General features: G+C 44.8%; 3 protein-coding genes across 3 annotated transcripts; all 3 read right to left on the bottom strand.

Moving 5' to 3' along the window:
* Nucleotides 1–1,482: 1,482 nt before the first annotated feature.
* Nucleotides 1,483–3,187, bottom strand: LOC121626354. Its single transcript, XM_041964822.1, has 2 exons — nucleotides 2,528–3,187; nucleotides 1,483–1,743 (listed from the first exon to the last, which is right to left on the bottom strand). The coding sequence occupies exons 1-2, from the start codon at nucleotides 2,986–2,988 to the stop codon at nucleotides 1,560–1,562; spliced, it is 645 nt and encodes a 214-aa protein (XP_041820756.1). The 5' UTR covers nucleotides 2,989–3,187; the 3' UTR covers nucleotides 1,483–1,559.
* Nucleotides 3,188–4,744: 1,557 nt separating this feature from the next.
* LOC121627006 (probable RNA-binding protein 46) lies at nucleotides 4,745–10,355 on the bottom strand. Its single transcript, XM_041965765.1, is given in 7 exon segments — nucleotides 4,745–4,777; nucleotides 4,993–5,035; nucleotides 5,037–5,088; nucleotides 6,245–6,374; nucleotides 7,230–7,386; nucleotides 7,664–7,844; nucleotides 10,199–10,355. Coding segments are annotated over 7 exon segments (753 nt in total).
* Nucleotides 10,356–12,016: 1,661 nt separating this feature from the next.
* On the bottom strand, nucleotides 12,017–16,943 carry LOC121626353 (lecithin retinol acyltransferase-like). The gene is made up of 5 exons (XM_041964820.1): nucleotides 16,747–16,943; nucleotides 15,526–15,631; nucleotides 15,100–15,174; nucleotides 14,140–14,292; nucleotides 12,017–12,172 (listed from the first exon to the last, which is right to left on the bottom strand). Exons 1-5 carry the CDS (start codon nucleotides 16,941–16,943, stop codon nucleotides 12,017–12,019), a joined length of 687 nt encoding a protein of 228 aa, XP_041820754.1.
* Nucleotides 16,944–17,554: the final 611 nt, after the last annotated feature.

The following is a 17,554-nucleotide window of genomic DNA, read 5'->3' as shown; positions in this document are numbered from 1 at the left end:
GAGAAGAAGTCCACCGGCTATTCTTTATTTGGAAAAACGAGATAGAGACATGGTGCGCACTTGTGCCTATCCAGGCTGTACCAACAAAGATGAGAGTGGGTCTCCTCAAACATTCCACCGATTCCCTTTGACGAATGTAGCTTTGAGGAGACTTTGGCTACTTTTCTCTGGGCTTGAACGTGGAGCTCACCCAACTACCGAAGATGAGAAAGCTTCGCGTGTGCAGTGACCACTTCAGCGAGGACGACTTCCAGAAGGACAGACAAAGAGACGTATTTTGAAGAGCACTGCTGTACCTGCACCCCAGGTAAACAAAATTGTACCACATATTTTCTATAGCATCCGTGTATAGTCTTCTGGTGATGCACCGCGGGCTATGCGAGTGCAAGCACTGAGATATATTCTATCTCAGTGAGTGAAACATATTCATCTATCGGTGTCATGTCACCAATGATGTTTCACATACATAATATGTTGGCTACACTGTTATTACAATGGTCAGAAACTAATTACTACGTGGAATGTGCATGGTTTCTATGCGTGTACGAGAAGTCCATGACGGCGTTGGCTAGCATAATGAAGATAAAGCTACCCTTGTCAGATTCTAGACTGGAGAAATAACGGCAGCACCCAGCATATGTTTGAGCTAAAAATTCCACAGATTTTATTTTCAGATTGTCACATTTTAAAATTTGGTAGGCTACTAGAAGAATTTCTGACATTGGGACAAATGATGCACCCTGCCCGTGTAATTTGGAAATCCGTCCAAAAAAATGACATGAGAACTCGAAGCAGGCACTTTCTGAAATCAGACTGTAGTCTAGCTGCTAGACATTGCCTGCTAACAGATAATGTTTCTTGATTACTTATCTGAGTAAAAAGTAGACCAAGACCATTTTGAAAACTCTATATAACTGTTTTTTTTTCCCCAGGAAATGTAAAAAATGTTATACAAATGAATTACATCTTAGTTTGCCTTTCTATTTTAGAGATACCTATTTGTAAGCTCATAAATGAGAATTCGCACAGCATCACAGGACACACATTACCATATTGAGTTTCATATATAATGATCATACACCATCCTATCTTGTGTGTCCCCCCCCCCCCCCCCCCCCCATTTCCTTTTTCCTAGGACAAGAGAGATATAATGTCTTCCATTCACGGCAGTCAAATCAGTGGGTTGCAAGAAGACTGTATGAGCCAACAACACAGGAGTTCCCGAAAGATTTGGTGGAGAAGGTCATCCAACGACGGCTTGACACCAATGTGAAGCTCGGAGACCCAGCTTTCCACATACATCCTCCAGTCATCATACCAGCCAACATTGCCCCAACACCAAAGCCAAACAAGGCTGAATTGGTTTCAGCACACAAATCACGCTTTCATGAGACACCTGCCACTGAGAAAGATGACTGAGACTGTATATACATATATTGTCATAGAAGTGTGTTTATTTACATTGTTTATTTACATTTGTGTCTTTACATTTGTTTTGTATTTTTAGGAAATTGCACGTCAAAAAGAAATTCACAGTAAAGCTTTTGATTTTTAAAATTCTAAAACAATTGCAGTGCATCATTTGACTCTTTGAAACCAGCATATTGTCCACTTGGTGATGGATATGTTCTTCTTATTAGCGCCACCACGCAGGAGGGAAGAACTCTTCTGTTGCCAGGACCAAGCGTCTGTCCTTTCAGAGCCCATTCCATTATGATGCGATAGGCGACCAGCCTGTACTGTCTGAAATGCAAACAGAAAATAAGTTTATGCACATTAGATATATGAAGTGTGTCAACATTGAGTAAACTGCATAGTTATTATGGTTGTATATAAACACATTTTGTTTAATTGACAACACAGCAGTTTGTCAGGAAGGTATCTTTATTTATGCACCAGCATTTCAGGCTACTGTGAAATAGGTATCCTTATGTGTTTTTATACAGAGAGAAAATGTCCTTTATGAGTACACTTTGGGCCACGGCGACATAACCCTTAGAGCTCTCTTGACATAATATGCATAAGGTAGGCCTTGCTTTATGATTGAAGGGCATTCATGAGTAGGCTGATATTGAGACACAGTGATGCTCAGAAGTAAATTTTGCTTCAAGTATGATGATGAAATGAACATAAATTACTTTAGGGATGCACTACATTATGTATTTATATTCATAAGTGCCACCCATGACATGGTATGTATAAAACTATAATTAGATTCATTCAATGTTGGATGTGATGACTGTAGGTCGCACTAGCCTACTGCATGGCTCAGAATAATACAATATAACGCCATAGAAGCAAGCAGCTTTGTAAAAAGTAGAAGTTATCTTACTATTTTATTGACAACACCCATACTATCACGTTGTTACAACTACAATACCAAGCTGCTGGTGTTGTAATAACATTTGTAAGAGTACTTCTACTTACATACATACAACTCGGTGTAGGCTACAATTGAGCACTTGTAGGCCTACTGTAGGGTATAAGGCAATAGCATCAAAATAACAGCATGTAGACAAAAACTCACTCTGCAGACAACTGGCCATCGGGTCCAGCAGGTTTGGGGCGCTTTTTCCAGTTTATTTTCGGGATGTGGAAAAAAGTCTCGAGGACACCAGCATTCAGGATTGCAGGCAAGTCGTTGTTATTGGCGATGCAGACAGCTGCTGATGCGCCAGCCTCCTCGTCAATGGAAAGGTCCTGCATGCGAGGCATTACGAGGTCCCATTCATGGCAACAGTAGCACTCAACCTCGGTCTGCATAACTTCGCACTTGTTGCACGTACACCACCTTGTATCAGTCACTCGAGGTCTCGCAGCTGCGGCCCCGATTTCACGTTCCACATCTCTGCTCGCCATCTCTCTCTCTCTCTCTGCCCGTTCTACCTCCATCTGATAGAGTTCTGCATCCGTATATTCAGGTTCATACAGATATCCTTCTGGTTGTGTGCTGAAATCATATTCTTCGTCGCTGCTGTAGTCAGACATGGTGTAACTAGCTTTCCAAACGCTAAACTGTGAATGAAACACCTGGCTTAGCTACCTGTCACGTATAGTGGCGCCTGCGCGCATTGATCGCAATTGGGATAAAGTTAGACCCAAACGATTACGAGGTGTGACGTTTTGTGGTTGACGTCTTTTGTTATGCAAATAAATCACTGATTCGAATGAGTGCTGTTTTGAGAGGAAAAACGTGTGCCTTCTCTGGCCCCAGGAAACCTACCGGAACTACTTTCGCACTGACCACAACTGGCCAGATCTCGGCTCAGAGGACACTTTGGGGGCGAAGTCAGTGTGAGAGCACGAGACTGTAGATGTTGATGCCATACAGATTAATGTGTAAAATGCCGAACTATCCCTTTAAACTCAGAAAAGCTGAAGACAAATCACTTCAATAAGGGACGAAAAACCAGATTCACATGTCAGAAACTCTGAACTTCATCTTCATCAGTGACAGAAGTAATAAACCAGGACACACCTGATCAGCGCACCCAGCTCCTGCTGTGCCCACCTGTGCCAGTCCCACCACTATGGACGTCCCCGGGGTCCTAGCGCCATCCCTTTGGTTCCTCGTGTTTCTCCATTGCTCGTGCAGAACCAGGACCCTCTAACAGCTAGAAAATGTTATCTTGCATATAAATAACAGACCTGAGTCTTTGCCAGCTCTCCCATCATCTGTCGACGATCTGGTGGATAATTTAAATACAAAAAGGTGAAAATGTGGGAAAAAAAACTGCCGTAAGGAGCAAATGAATTCAAATTCACAAAACTTTATTTGAGGAGGAGGCACATGACTGCTAAAATCAACACCAGCAAAAACAAATAAAGGAAATACAGCAACTGAAGAATATTAGAGCTGGAGAAACGAACACAACGCCACAAACACAACAACTAAAAACAGACGACGACAACGAGCTTTTAACCTGACGGATTCTGAACAGTCTGTCCGCGTCATCCCGCCGAGCCAGCTTTGACGGCTTCAGATGCTGAAGCTGATCTGAAGCCTCAGAGGACTGAAGCTTCAGCAGCTGGAAACAACGAGGAGTCTTTAGAACAGCTGTGGGAACAGGGGTGCAGGCAGGCAGGGGGGGTCAGGGGATGTGGATCTGATCCAGGTGGCTGGATCTGAAATGACAGCAGGGTCAGTGTGGTACAGAGAGAAAGCAGTTGAGGAACAATGTCATGTGACAAAAAACTGAAATGTAGTTGTCACACTGACATTACCATAGTGACGCCTTTTATTCACATATAGCATCAGCAACAAGGTTAGCGTGCTAACATCAGCATGCTAACATGTTCATAATGAAAATGCTAACGTGCTGATGTTTAGCAAGTATAACCATATTCACCAACTTAGTTTTGAAGTTTTTTTTATATATATTGTCATTTCCAGTTTTGTAACAACTGGTAAGTTATTTGAGCTATTTTTAGAACAGGCAGGGGGCCACTCATGTGGTCCTCAGGGGCGACCTGGCGCCCGCGGGCACCGTGTTGGTGAATCCTGACTTAGCTTAACTTGGCTACCTTAGCTTCCTCTGTAACCTCCAGACCACCCCCATGTTAGCCGTGTCCTGAATCCTGTAATAAATACCATAATTCTCATTTAGTCAAAGACGCCTTCGCTTTCATTATTCCTGCTTTCCAAACATTCGTGTACAGTCCACCCAGAAGTAGGTACGTTGGAATGGAAAGCTCTAGTTATCTTTAGCTTAGTCCACAAGAGACTCTGCACGTGTGAAATTCACTAAAAGTCCGACATACTGACGCCCAGTTTCATCTGACAAAAGCAAAAGTTAAAGAACGTCTGTGGACATGTTTGAATGACTGGACCGATGTTTTGGATGCTGAAGTCGCCCCCCCTCCTGACTCGTTGTTGAGTCCTCCTCTCGTCGGTAACTTCATCAATATTTCCTCGTTTATCATCGATCACAGAACGAGTTTCCTCACAGGAGACTGAACAAACACACACACATCAGACTCTTGTATACTGACGTGAAGGACTCTGAACCGCCGCGTCGCCTCCTCGTCCGTGTCTGTCCGGCTTGGCCCAGTTCACCTGGATGTGTTGACCCCACAGCTGGAAGTTTCCTGTTGAACACATCGGGACCACGACTCGTCAGATTCAACATCTGGACTCGCTGAACGCGTCCAGACATCACCTGCGTACGGTTTCACGCTGACGACACGCCGGAAACCACAGACAACCATCGTTTCCTCCACAGCCGGGTCGCCGTGGTCCTGCAGGTGGAGACTACGGCGAGCGAGGAGAAACATTCAAACGTTTCAGACGTGTGACATCTGACACGCGTGACGTTTGTCCAGAGAAGAGTCACCATTAAAACACACAGTCACAGAGGGAAGGGTGTTTTCACTCAACAACTACAGTCTAAAGTTCTGTTTGTGTATGACAGATACCCCCCAGCTTCGTCCTACCACAGGCTCCACGTGGCTGAGTGCTCATCCTGTCCAATCAGGTTCATTCAGTGGACTGAAGTCAGTTTCCTGCTGACACGAGTGTGAGCCCCAAGTCCATTTCTATACACTCAGCTAGGTACAGCTAGCTAAAGCTAAAGCTAAAGCAGCCCTGAAATGAATCCTCCTTCATCGAGGTTATAATGTTCTGATTCAGAGAGGTGTTCATCGGCTCTTTCTTTATTTTCATGATCAGTTCATCTGCCTGTTTATGTTCCTGATTGAATGATCATTCGGCTCATGAAGCATTAATTATTGATTCGCTATCAGATCAATCAGAAGAAAAACAGCAAATCCTCAAAATTAAGAAGTTAAAAGGAGCAACTGTTGCAGTAATTTCTCCAGCAAATACACCAGCCGATCAAAATATGAGCTCGATCCACTGATCGTTTCAGCGTTCATTTTGTCCGTTTATTTGGCTGAGGGGAGGCGAAACAAGAGAAACACCTGATAAAATAACAGCAGCACAAACAACATCCTCCAGAATGTTCAAACAGTTAAATCAACACGTCTTTAGAGGAGCTGAAACCTAATAAACTGGACACTTAGTGTGTATCTGATGTCACAGTCCACCTCCCCTTCAGACAGTTTGCTGCAGTGTTCTACCGCCCTCTGCTGGACAGACGCAGGAACTGACCCAGAGTCAGTTCAGAGGACACGTAGAAGCAGAGCAGCGGTGACTCTCGGGTGGACAGACGTGCGGCAGAGAAGACGGATGTCCTCAAAAAGCCGACGGAGATGTTGGACGGGTGCGGAGAGTCGGAGCGCGTACCTGATCTGAGATTCCTCCTGGCCAACGCCGCCGCTTTGTGGGATTCATACTCGACAAAGGCGAAACCTCGGTTTCTGCTCCTGTCGGCGTAGCTGGAAAACACGATCACGTCCACCACCCCGTTTGTCACCTGGGAGACAGATGTGCCAACATGAGATGAGCCGGGAGAACAGCGGGGAGTTAAAGTGAAACATGGAGAAAGTGTGGAGGCGCATGAGCTCCATCAGTCAGCAGCAACATCTGCTGCCATGGAAACCATTACCGTGGTCTCACACACCTCAAGTTGTTAATGATGAAAGGAGTCTGATTTCTGCACTTCAACCATACGGCCAAAAGTATTTGGACAGTAGCTTCGGTGTATTTTTGCTCTGGGGTCTGCTCTCTTGGCAGCAGTTGTTACTCAGCTGCTGAGCTGCAGATAAAAATCTTCATTTTATGATCACAGCTTCGTAACAAATGTAGACAAAACAACGGTTATTAGAAACGTGGCCGCAGTGTGAATCTGGTGTGTCGCTCTGCAAATCCCTGCAGCCGGGTTCCAACGTGTCCACACACTTTTGGCCATGTGCCTTAACTTTGCCTTGTTAAATGCTGAGCCAATCAGAGCGGTTTGTTCAGCTGCGTAGTTTTGCTCAACTTTTGTACGTTTAATTTCCAAGTTTAAAAAGATCATTTAAAGAACTGAAGGCGACGGAGTCCCGAAAATCATTCACAAAGTGCCTGTAGGAGCTCTTCATTGGGTGTTTTGGGGATTTCTAAAGGCAGAACCGCCTCAGAAAGCACTTCGCTCCACATTTCAATCACTTTCCGCTCTTCCTGCTGTTGTTCCAGAGTTTGAATCAGAGTTTTCAGATACGACTGATCTGGAACCTGTTTGTCTCCACTCTTCAGTCACATGTATGAGACACCCCCTCCTCGCTCAGAGTTTCTGTTCTGATACGACCGTGAGGGGGGGGCGGCCGAGTGAAGCTGCTGCTGTTCCTACCTGCGTCATCACCTTCATGATGTCGTGCTTGCTCATGACTTCGGGGATGGAGCCGATGAAGAGGCGGCAGTTGTTCAGACTCAGACAGACTCCGATGAACCTCCCTGGACGGATCTCGTAGTTGTCCAGCATCCGGATGGCTCTCTGAGCCGCTTCTCTGGACCACGATCAATAACCACCAATACTTCATTAATCACAACGTACTGTAATAATGAAAGTCGCTGCAATCCAACTTCTGACTCTGCTTTCAAACAGAAAACACCAAATAATGACAGAAAGGACCCCCCCCACTTCAGATTCCACTTCAGAGATTCAGCATCATTCATCGTGTGAAACTGTACTGTGGTCATTGGAAAATGCTGATGCAGCTCTGCACTTGAATTAAAGTGTCAAACCTTTGGTGTGGCGGAGCAGAGAGGGACGCACTCGGCTACCTGTTGCTGTACTTGATGAAGGCGTAGCCGCGGTTCTCGCCGCTGAACTCCAGCATCAGTCTGAACTCGTATATCCTGCCGGCTGTCTCGAACAGAGGGACCAGCTCGTCCTCATGCATGTCTCTGGGGATCTTCCCCACAAACAGCTCGCAGCCCCGCGGCGGGCGTGGCCCCTCCCAGCCTGCGGCACCAGAACACAGCGTCATTCACACCTGCTGCAGTTCAGCGGGAAGGAAAAAGCAGCAAAAGAGTCGATGAATCGCAGGAGATTTCTCAGATCTTTGTCACCCAGCGACCATCAATTAAGGCCTCAGATAGAACCAGGACAGAGAGAGCTGATCCCGGGGCCCGGCCGACCTGGTCTGGGCTCTGAGAGGCTGTTTAGTGGATCAGCTGATCTCATAGTTCAGTACAAGCTGCATGTTTCTACACACATTCAGCTCGAATCAGTTCATAAAAAGATTGATGATGATGATAAATATCACTGTCAGCTCATATTTAACTTTAATAAAGATCTGTTTTCTTTCTCTGACAGACATTATCTGAACTCAACTTCATGTCTGCTCACAGAGCAGAGCTGCGCTCAGTCACCTGATTCTTTGATTCCAGGTTTTATGTTTGTGAAAATCACTAATCAGCGAACTGAAGCCTTTCACACACAGACTGATGATATGAAGGAAGAGAGATCTGTGCTGCTCATCTGAACAGTAATGTCTGGATGTTTTGGACGGTGGGAGGTGTTCTGTCCCTGCAGTTTGTCTGGATGAAGGTTGGTTGGCGGCCTGTCGGCTACAGAGATGAACTGAACTACCTGTGGCTGTCGAGAGATGCTAACAGATGATAGATCGCGCTTCCTGTTTTCTTGTTGCTTCTGCTTCATCCTGAGTGAACAGTTTTTACTGAGGATGTTTTATACTTTCACTCTCGTCTCACATGAACTGGAGATCAGATTTCATGTTATTTTACTCTACTACAACAGATTTCAGCTTCTGTACAACAGATTCAAAGAACCGCTAATCTGTGTGCGTGTTGTATTTAATGAGCCCCCCCACTAACACTGGAGCTTCATGTGAACAGGAGGTTTGTTTCTGGGTCGGTTCCCATCGGCCGGTCCGGCTTCCAGCAGCTGGCTGGGTGTTCTTCCAGCCCTCATATTAATGTGAAGCTTTTTACGAGTAAAATTCTTCCTTCATACCAACAACAACCTCACTTTATTTTACTCGCTGTTCATATTAACTTTGTACGTTTTCAACACCGAGAGCCGACAAACAAAGCGGACGAGAGCGTTCATTTCAAATATTAAAACACTGCACGAGTTAATGAGCGGATCAAACACCGTGTTGAACAATCAAGCTTATTTTATCATATTCAACAAAGAGCATTTTCAAATGCCTAACCTTTAAAATACAACTGTTAAAATTAACAAAAAGACTTTGTATGAACCCAGAAACACTGATCAGCTACTTTAATTTAAAGCCATTTAGAATTACTTACAATCATTAAAAACTTCACAACTAATAAATAAAACTGAATCGTATGTTTTGAAGAATAAAGACCTGCATAAAATCTGAAAATATGATCAGTTTACACTTCAATCAGTGTCAGCTGATCATTAATAAGAAACTATTTAAACAGAAACTGGTTTAAAAAGACTAAAATCAGTGTCCCGTTAATAAAAACTGGACTGAACTTTGTTCCAGCTGGTCAGACGTCAGGATTTCTTTGTTTTACAGAGGAGAAAACTGAAGTTCTGATGATTGATTGGCCGATCGAGCACAAACACAGATTCATTGATAATGTAAGTAATCATGAGGAGCAGCCAGAGTGTCATTAATAAATTTAATGCAGGACTGAATATTAAGCGGCAGGATCTGGTGATCTGGTGTTTTATTTCCATCTGTTCTGACTGCTGATGTTTAGATTCCACAGCTGCGTTTAGTTTTTGTAACTTTGACGTGACTGAAACTATAAAGTCATGTCCGTTTAGACGATGCTACATTAATGCTTTATCGGTTAAGCTGGATCGGTAAAGCCAGAGTTAACAGAGCCTGTCGGTCACTGAGGATCGCCCAGGTTAGGTTTAGTAAAGCCAGAGTTAACAGAGCCTGTCGGTCAGTGAGGATCGCCCAGGTTAGGTTTAGTAAAGCCAGAGTTAACAGAGCCTGTCGGTCACTGAGGATCGCCCAGGTTAGGTTGAGTAAAGCCAGAGTTAACAGAGCCTGTCGGTCACTGAGGATCGCCCAGGTTAGGTTTAGTAAAGCCAGAGTTAACAGAGCCTGTCGCTCACTGAGGATCGCCCAGGTTAGGTTTAGTAAAGCCAGAGTTAACAGAGCCTGTCGGTCAGTGAGGATCGCCCAGGTTAGGTTTAGTAAAGCCAGAGTTAACAGACCCTGTCAGTCACTGAGGATCACACAGGTTAGGTTTAGTAAAGCCAGATCACTCAAAGAGAGCCGGGCTGAGTTAAACCTTCTTTGTGGGTTGAGCCCCTGGCCAATCACATCACAACACTGATCCTGGCTTTCTTTTCACACACACCTGGCGGGGGTCCACCGTACTTCCTCTGTCCGTTCTCCTGCACCAAGCTGTATCCAGTCTTCTTCAACAGATTGACCAGAGCCAAGTTTTTGAGGGGGGACGCATCGAACTCGTCCTCGCCCACCAGCAGGCTGACTTGACCAGAGTCTGTGTCCATGTCTCCGTCTGTCCAGCAAACATGACAGTTAACTACGAGCTGTAACATTCAGGTCATGTGACGGGAGACGCCAGCATCCTGCACCACCAGCAGGCAGAGCCACTCAGCTGGTACACGATGGAAGATTTCTACAAATTATAGATTTCGTAATTTAATGACAAAAATAATCTGCCTTAAGTGTTAGAAATGAAAAATACTCCAGTAATTGAGCTAACTCAAAAAATTACCTTTTTAACATTACTCATCTGGTGACCATGACGACCAAAATGTAAACTGACTTTCTGACATGTGATCAAGTGTAAAACAACAAATGAAGACTGCAGACACTCTGCATGTCACAAGTATGATCAGTGCAGGAAACAGCCAACCTGCCATAATTAATCTCAGTCAAACCTGAAAATGTGTTTAACTTTTAATAAACATATTTTAGATTTCAGGCATTTAAGGAGGAGTGCAGCCTAATTTACCTGGCACACAGGTAAACAGATGAATTACTATCATATGATCTCAATTCACGGGCAGTGTGAAAATCATGCATTCACAGGAAACAACTTTAGCTGAAACTGTGATTATGTCAACTGGTTGTGTTTGAAGTTGCTAAAACACTTCCAAAAATCCCAATCTGACATGCATTGTGCTAGCTAGATGACTAACTGCTACTCATTTACCTTCATTGGATTTTGGTCAATGCTAACAGTACACAGGAAGAGATCCATTATCATAGCATTCATGCTAATTTCTGCTCTATCAAAACAAGATTTCAGAAAGTGAAAATGAAGTTAATTAAACTAACTATGCTGCTCTTCCATGTTTAGCTAACTTCATTAGCTATTTTCTGTGGACCACCTGGAACCGGTTCAAGGAGCACTGCACGCCCGCCCCCCAGTCCCAACCAGAGAGCCTCAGTAAACAGTGATGTGGAGAAGTTAGCTTGTCGTATGTGTAAACTAGACGGATTCATTAAAGCAGTAAAACATCCACAAACATCACAACTTAAGCTAACTTAGCGCAGCAGCTGCGGTTAACTTAACTAGCCAGCATGTAAGCTAGCGGCTCTGTAACGGTCACGTAACGGTAACTTTAGCTTCGTCCCGTCTAGCTAGCTGTTGTTTAGCTCGTTCGCTAACGAATCCCCAGTTTACTCTTTCAGCTCTGTCTGTCGTCATTTCCTCTCACGGTCTTCTCACGTTTCCCTCTCATCTGAATTAAAACCTCAACCCGCGACAGTTTATCATCATTTAAACTGAATAAGAAACTTACCAAATCGATCAATAAGCTCAAACAGACCGAAATTATGATTGACATGAAGGCCAGTGGCTCTGAGCCAATCAGCACGTTTATCCAGGGGGCGGAAGGCGGGACAACAGGATTTAGTAGAAACTTTTCCTCTTGTAAAATAAAATGAAATAAAAATATAAATATAAATGCAAATGGAATATATGTCAAATGTGTATAATTTAAAATCATTATAAGTCTGACAAATAAACAGTTTTAAATATCAATTAGTTGATGAAATTCTCTCTCCCTGTAAATAAATACAACAAACCCAAAAATATCAGAAAAAAAACATTTATTTGATTCATGTCATCATTTTACATTTTTACACACTATTCTCATTATGATGATTGATTGATTAGACTGCAGACTGTGTGTGTGTGTGTTTATGAGGCCATCCAGATGAGGAAGGGCAGCAGGATGGCCAGCAGGGCTGAGCAGGTGGTCGCAGCTCCGAGGTAGAGGAGCAGACATGGCCCCATCACCGCCGTCGCCTTGGCAACATGCCGACTCAGCAACAGCTTCCTCACTGTCTTACAGAACTGATGAAGAGGGAATGTGAAAGAAGATAAAAACATGTTAAAATGTGATAAACACCCAAACACTGAAGAAGGTTTTTTTTATCTATTCACACCAAAAACAACATGTGTGGAGAGTTTGAGTTTTAGACAGAAGCAAAAACTCCTTCAAAACGATCCGCTTCAACACGATCTGAACACTCTGACCTGAACCAGTTTCATCCAGGTGGATCATAAACACCTGAGTGTCTGCTCACTGCTGCAGAGTTTAAAGTCAGAGCCATAATCAGCCACTAGATGGCGCAGTTACACTGTCTAACTGTCACTGATGCTCACTGTGATGCTGCAGGTGCAGAGTGAGCCTCAGCTGCTGTGTGATGCAGGAAGTAATCAAACTGAGTGTGTGGTGCTCTTCATCATCATCTGTCCACAAACCCAGAGCTGTCAGCTTCCTCTTCTTCCTCTGCTGCAGCTGTTGCTCTGAACTTTACCAGTTCTTCATACATAAGATGAGACGTCTCAGCAAAAAGCCAAACCAGTGAATCTTCTCGCTGATGCCGACACTTTCTCACACTCAGAAAACAAAAGCATGAAGTTCTCATCTGAATATGATATTTGAGCTTTGTGATAATCCTGGATTGTATCTTCTAAACTGTATCGGAAGCCCAAACCTCTGCCGATTTATTTATTTATGACTTCTGTATTTGCTCTTTTTGTCTTATTTCCCTCATTGTCCTTTTAATCATCAGTGGATTAGTTCTGACTCTTGTGATTTTAGCAGCTACTTTGGCGTCAAAGAGACGTCAAACTGAATCAGAGCAGAAGAAAAGACTTTTCTCTGGAGGGCAGCTCCGACACGTGTCGTAGCTCGAAGCTAACGATGAGATGCTGAAATGTGGTGCGGGGTGTGTTGATCACATCCACATCCAGCAGACGAAACAGCTGCGTTACATACAGGCTCCGAGAGTAAGGAGCACACGAACGTGACACAAGCTAATGCTAACAAACGAGCTAATCAAGTTGAACGAAGAACAACAACGAGCGTCTGAGGCCGAGAACAAAACTGCAGAAACAACGGAGCTTTCATGGACTCCACCGTTGCTGCAACAGCAAGGCTTAACCCAATTAATGAGGGAGGCTGGTCTGATCTGTGATCAGCATTAATCTGCAGCTAAAGGTCTGGAGGCCTGGAGCGGCTCTGTGGAAACCAGAAAATGTGCAACAGAAGTGAGGAAAGAGTGGAGATCTGCTCTGCGTTCAGTCTGTTCCAGTGTTGGAAATACGACTGTCACCGGCTTTACTGGATCAGCTGTGATTCAGATTCTTCCTGTGGAGGTTTTAGCCTGCTGGTCATGTGATTTACTGATTAAAAGACGTCCAGCTAACTGGGCTGAATCTGACTGAAACGTTTTTTATACGTGTTTATAAGTTACACATTGAGGCCACCTGAACGTCCACACATCAGCCCACATGCAGATCTCTAAACCAGAGTTTAAAGTTCACGGTGAAACTCGTGAGCAGAGAGAAAACGAGCTGCTGGACGTCGAATCTGGTCGAACACAAGTGAATGCAGGAACCTGCACCTTGTCAAATATCATGTGAAAGAATTTCTGCCTTCGAGCACTTCAGCTCCCGCAGTTTCTTCACTTCATGCATGACTGCTGCTTCCAGTGCACACACCTGAGCTGATGCTTCCACTTCAACTGCTTTCACTGCTCTTCAAATGACTCGTGTCAGGGGTTTCACCTCGACTCACGATGTTAATCAACTCGGCCTGGACGCTTCCACTCCTTTCAGCACTTTCCCCTGAACGATGCTCTAAAGCGATAATCTCAAAGAGTTCAGCGGCTGAGTGAGGACACACGCCGCTCATCAAAGTATTGCAGTGTTTGTATATTTTCAGTTTCCTCCTTCATCCTACATTTCAGATGTTCAAACACTAAAGCTGCTCTGGTCGTGGTCGTGGAGTCTGGTGAACTGTTTGTCGTCACCTGAAACGTCTGGAAGCTCGTGACGGTGCCGTAGCGACAGTACATGACGAAGTGTTCGCAGTTATACCACAGCAGGCTGTAGGACACGTGACCCTGCAGCTTCTCCGCCCTCCTGGCCACCTCCTCCGCCTGCAGGGCCGGGCGGCTGCACACCTGGACGCACGAGAGAACAGGAAGGTAGCTGCTGTTACACCTTTAGCATGTTGCTAATCCTGCTACCATTGTGCCAAACGCTGTCAGCTGAACCTGCAGATGAACTTTTAAGGATTGATATTTACTTCGAAAAAAGAGAAATATCTGCGTTTAGTTTTGACAGCAGCCTGTTCACGGTCTCAGTTCATCTGACCAATGAGACGAAGCGCTGGTCAGAGGGCGTGGCTCTGTGTGGGGAACCAGGACTGCTGAATGCGTTCATGTGACCTGGACCGAAATACAGCCGCGACACACGTCTGTTCTCCAACAGCACCACTACAGTTCTGCAACGAAGTTCATTAAACTTAAAGTCCTGCTCTTCAGAGTAATCTCAGGTATTCTGCTTCACTTCTGTTGGAGTATTACAGCGCAGTTCTCTCCATTTCAGAGGGAAATATTGTAGTTTTCACTGAACTCCATTTATCTGACAGCTGGATTTAGTTAGCAGAGGCACATCTGATCAGCGTCTATAATCCAACTACAGATCAAACAGGTTGAAATGACCTCAAACCTGACCAGCTGGAACCAGTAATCATGAAACCAGTACCACAACATACATACAAATGTACAAATACTGTGAGAAGGCTCAGTCTGCATCATGATGACGTGTTCAGATCAATAACGTGCAGCAGCGGCTTCTTTCAGGTCCTGCAGTATCTTTACTTGGTTGTTTTGGAGTAAAATGCCAAAGCTTGCGCCGGTTCAGCTCCTGCTCTGATTGGATCTCACACACTCGAACCGAGCGCCGGCGTCGTGCGGATCGGTCACCTGGTCGACGGCGTTGATGAGTATTTCTGATCCGTAGGCGAAGTCCTCCACCGAGTCCACCCTCACGCTGCCACACTGAGGAGAAGCAGTTCATCACATTATTCTTTTCTTTTTTCCATCCTTCTGTCTTCATGTGTTTTTACTCATTTCCTTTGTTTCCTGCTAAAGTCGATCAGAAACTGAAAATCATGAAACGTTCTTCCTCCAAAGAAACCTGCGTTCATTCTTCTTCTTCCTCACTTTGTTTCTCTAATGTGACTTCTCTAAATGATTGTGCTTCCTCCTCCTTCACCGTTAACATGTTTGTCTTTTAAAGACAGACGAGGGAAGATTATTAGTTATTAATTTAAGTTTAAAAGAGTTTTTCTGACTGTTTCTTTACTCTCATGACGCCTCAGAGACGAGGCTCACTGGGAGCTGTGGTACCTTGGCCAGTACTCCCAGTAGGAGCCTGCTGTTGGTGACCATCTGTCTGATTCGACGCTGATCGCTGGAGACGACGGGCATGATGTCTGGGATGAAGTGAGCAACTCTGCAGAGAAGGAAAGGAAAGGAAAGGAAAGGAAAGGAAAGAGGTCACAAGAGGGAAGGAAAGGAAAGGAAAGAGGTCGCAAGAGGAAAGGAAAGGAAAGGAAGTGAGAAGAAAGGAAAGGAGAGAGATGGCAGTAGGAGAGAGTGAAGGAAAGGAAAGGAAAGGAAAGGAAAGAGGTCACAAGAGGAAAGGAAAGGAAAGGAAAGGAAAGGAAAGGAAAGGAAAGGGGTCACAAGAGGAAAGGAAAGGAAAGGAAAGGAAAGGAAAGGAAAGGAAAGGGAAGGAAAGGAAAGAGGTCACAAGAGGGAAGGAAAGGAAAGGAAGTGAAAGGAAAGGAAAGGAAAGGAAAGGAAAGGAAAGGAAAGGAAAGGAAAGGAAAGGAGGGGAAGTGAGAAGAAAGGAAACGAAAGGAAAGGAAAGGAAGTGAGAAGAAAGGAAAGGAAAGGAAAGAGGTCACAAGAGGAAAGGAAAGGAAAGGAAAGGAAAGGAAAGAGGTCACAAGAGGAAAGGAAAGGAAAGGAAAGAGGTCACAAGAGGAAAGGAAAGGAAAGAAAAGAGGTCACAAGAGGAAAGGAAAGGAAAGAGGTCGCGAAAGGAAAGGAAACAAAATGAAAGAAAAGAGGTCACAAGAGGAAAGGAAAGGAAAGGAAAGGAAAGGAAAGGAAAGGAAAGGAAAGGAAAGGAAAGAAAGGAAAGAGGTCACAAGAGGAAAGGAAAGGAAGTGAGAAGAAAGGAAAGGAGACAGATGGCAGTTGGAGAGAGTGAAGGAAAGGAAAAGAAAGGAAAGGAAAGGAAAGGAAAGAGGTCAGAAGAGGAAAGGAAGGGAAAAAGGTGACATAGGAGAGAGGGAAGGAAAGGTTAGATAAGGTGAGAAGGGACAAGAAATGAAAAAGAGGAACAGAAAAGGAAAAAGGTGACGACAGGAGAGAGGAAAGGAAAGGAGAAGTCGATGGAGGGAAGAAGGAAAAAGGAGTGGAGTGGAAGACAACAAAGAGAAGGAGGAGGAGAAAAAAGAAAGGAGTTAGCATCAGCTTCACTTTTACGTCCTCAAATCGAAGCAGAAAATCAACCAGAATGAACTTTTCTTTTCTCGACACGTGACGACGGAGACTCACCTGCCTCCCCCCAGGTAAATCCCAAAGTGTGTGAACAGAGTCCTGGGAACCTCCAGCAGGTCTCCCCTCCTGAGAACCAGCTCACGCTTCCCGTCTGTCCTGCCCGTCCGTCCGTCCGCCCGCCTCCTCCTCCTCCTCTCCTTCACGTCGTGTCTCGGCGTGATGAAGATGAGAGCGAGCAGCTGCAGGGGAAACATGCTGCGAGGAGACGGGAGCGCCGCCGTCCCCTCACACGCGGTTTTATGGTCTGAGGGGGATTAGTGACTGTTACTGAGGCGGGTCCAGGATCAGACCTGTGTACTGTGGACCTCAGCAGCTGAAGGACAAAAAGGTTTCACATTCATGACGGTGAACGTGGTCTGATGCTCACCTGTGGACAGGTGCGCAGGTGATGGTGGTGAGTTCGGTTTCAGGTGTCAGACGGCAGTTTGGTTTCTCCTGCTTGAACTTGGAGAAATTCAGCTTTGGTTTTCTTCACCAAAAAAAACACCCAGAAACTGCCTGAGGTTCAGAGGTTTTAATACAGAGCGTCTACTCTTGTGTCACATACCTGAAAAACATTTCTGTGATCTTCACTCACACATCGCTTGCCTAAAATTTGCAATAAGACAGAAAAAACCTTCAGAATAACGTTCTGAGCGAAGAGAATGGACCAGCACGCTTCTGGATAACCTGATTGAACTGCTTCATCAATTTGCTACAGCTGAATATGCAGAAATTCAATGAAAACCAACAGAGCTCCTGAGCTCAGCTGAGCCACGAGAGGAACTCATTAATCAAGCATGTCCTAACGAGCCTCCACACGGTC

The sequence above is a fragment of the Chelmon rostratus genome, chromosome 23 (assembly GCF_017976325.1).
Source record: "Chelmon rostratus isolate fCheRos1 chromosome 23, fCheRos1.pri, whole genome shotgun sequence".
NCBI classification, from domain to species: domain Eukaryota; kingdom Metazoa; phylum Chordata; class Actinopteri; order Chaetodontiformes; family Chaetodontidae; genus Chelmon; species Chelmon rostratus.
This window is presented reverse-complemented; position numbering and strand designations above follow the sequence as displayed.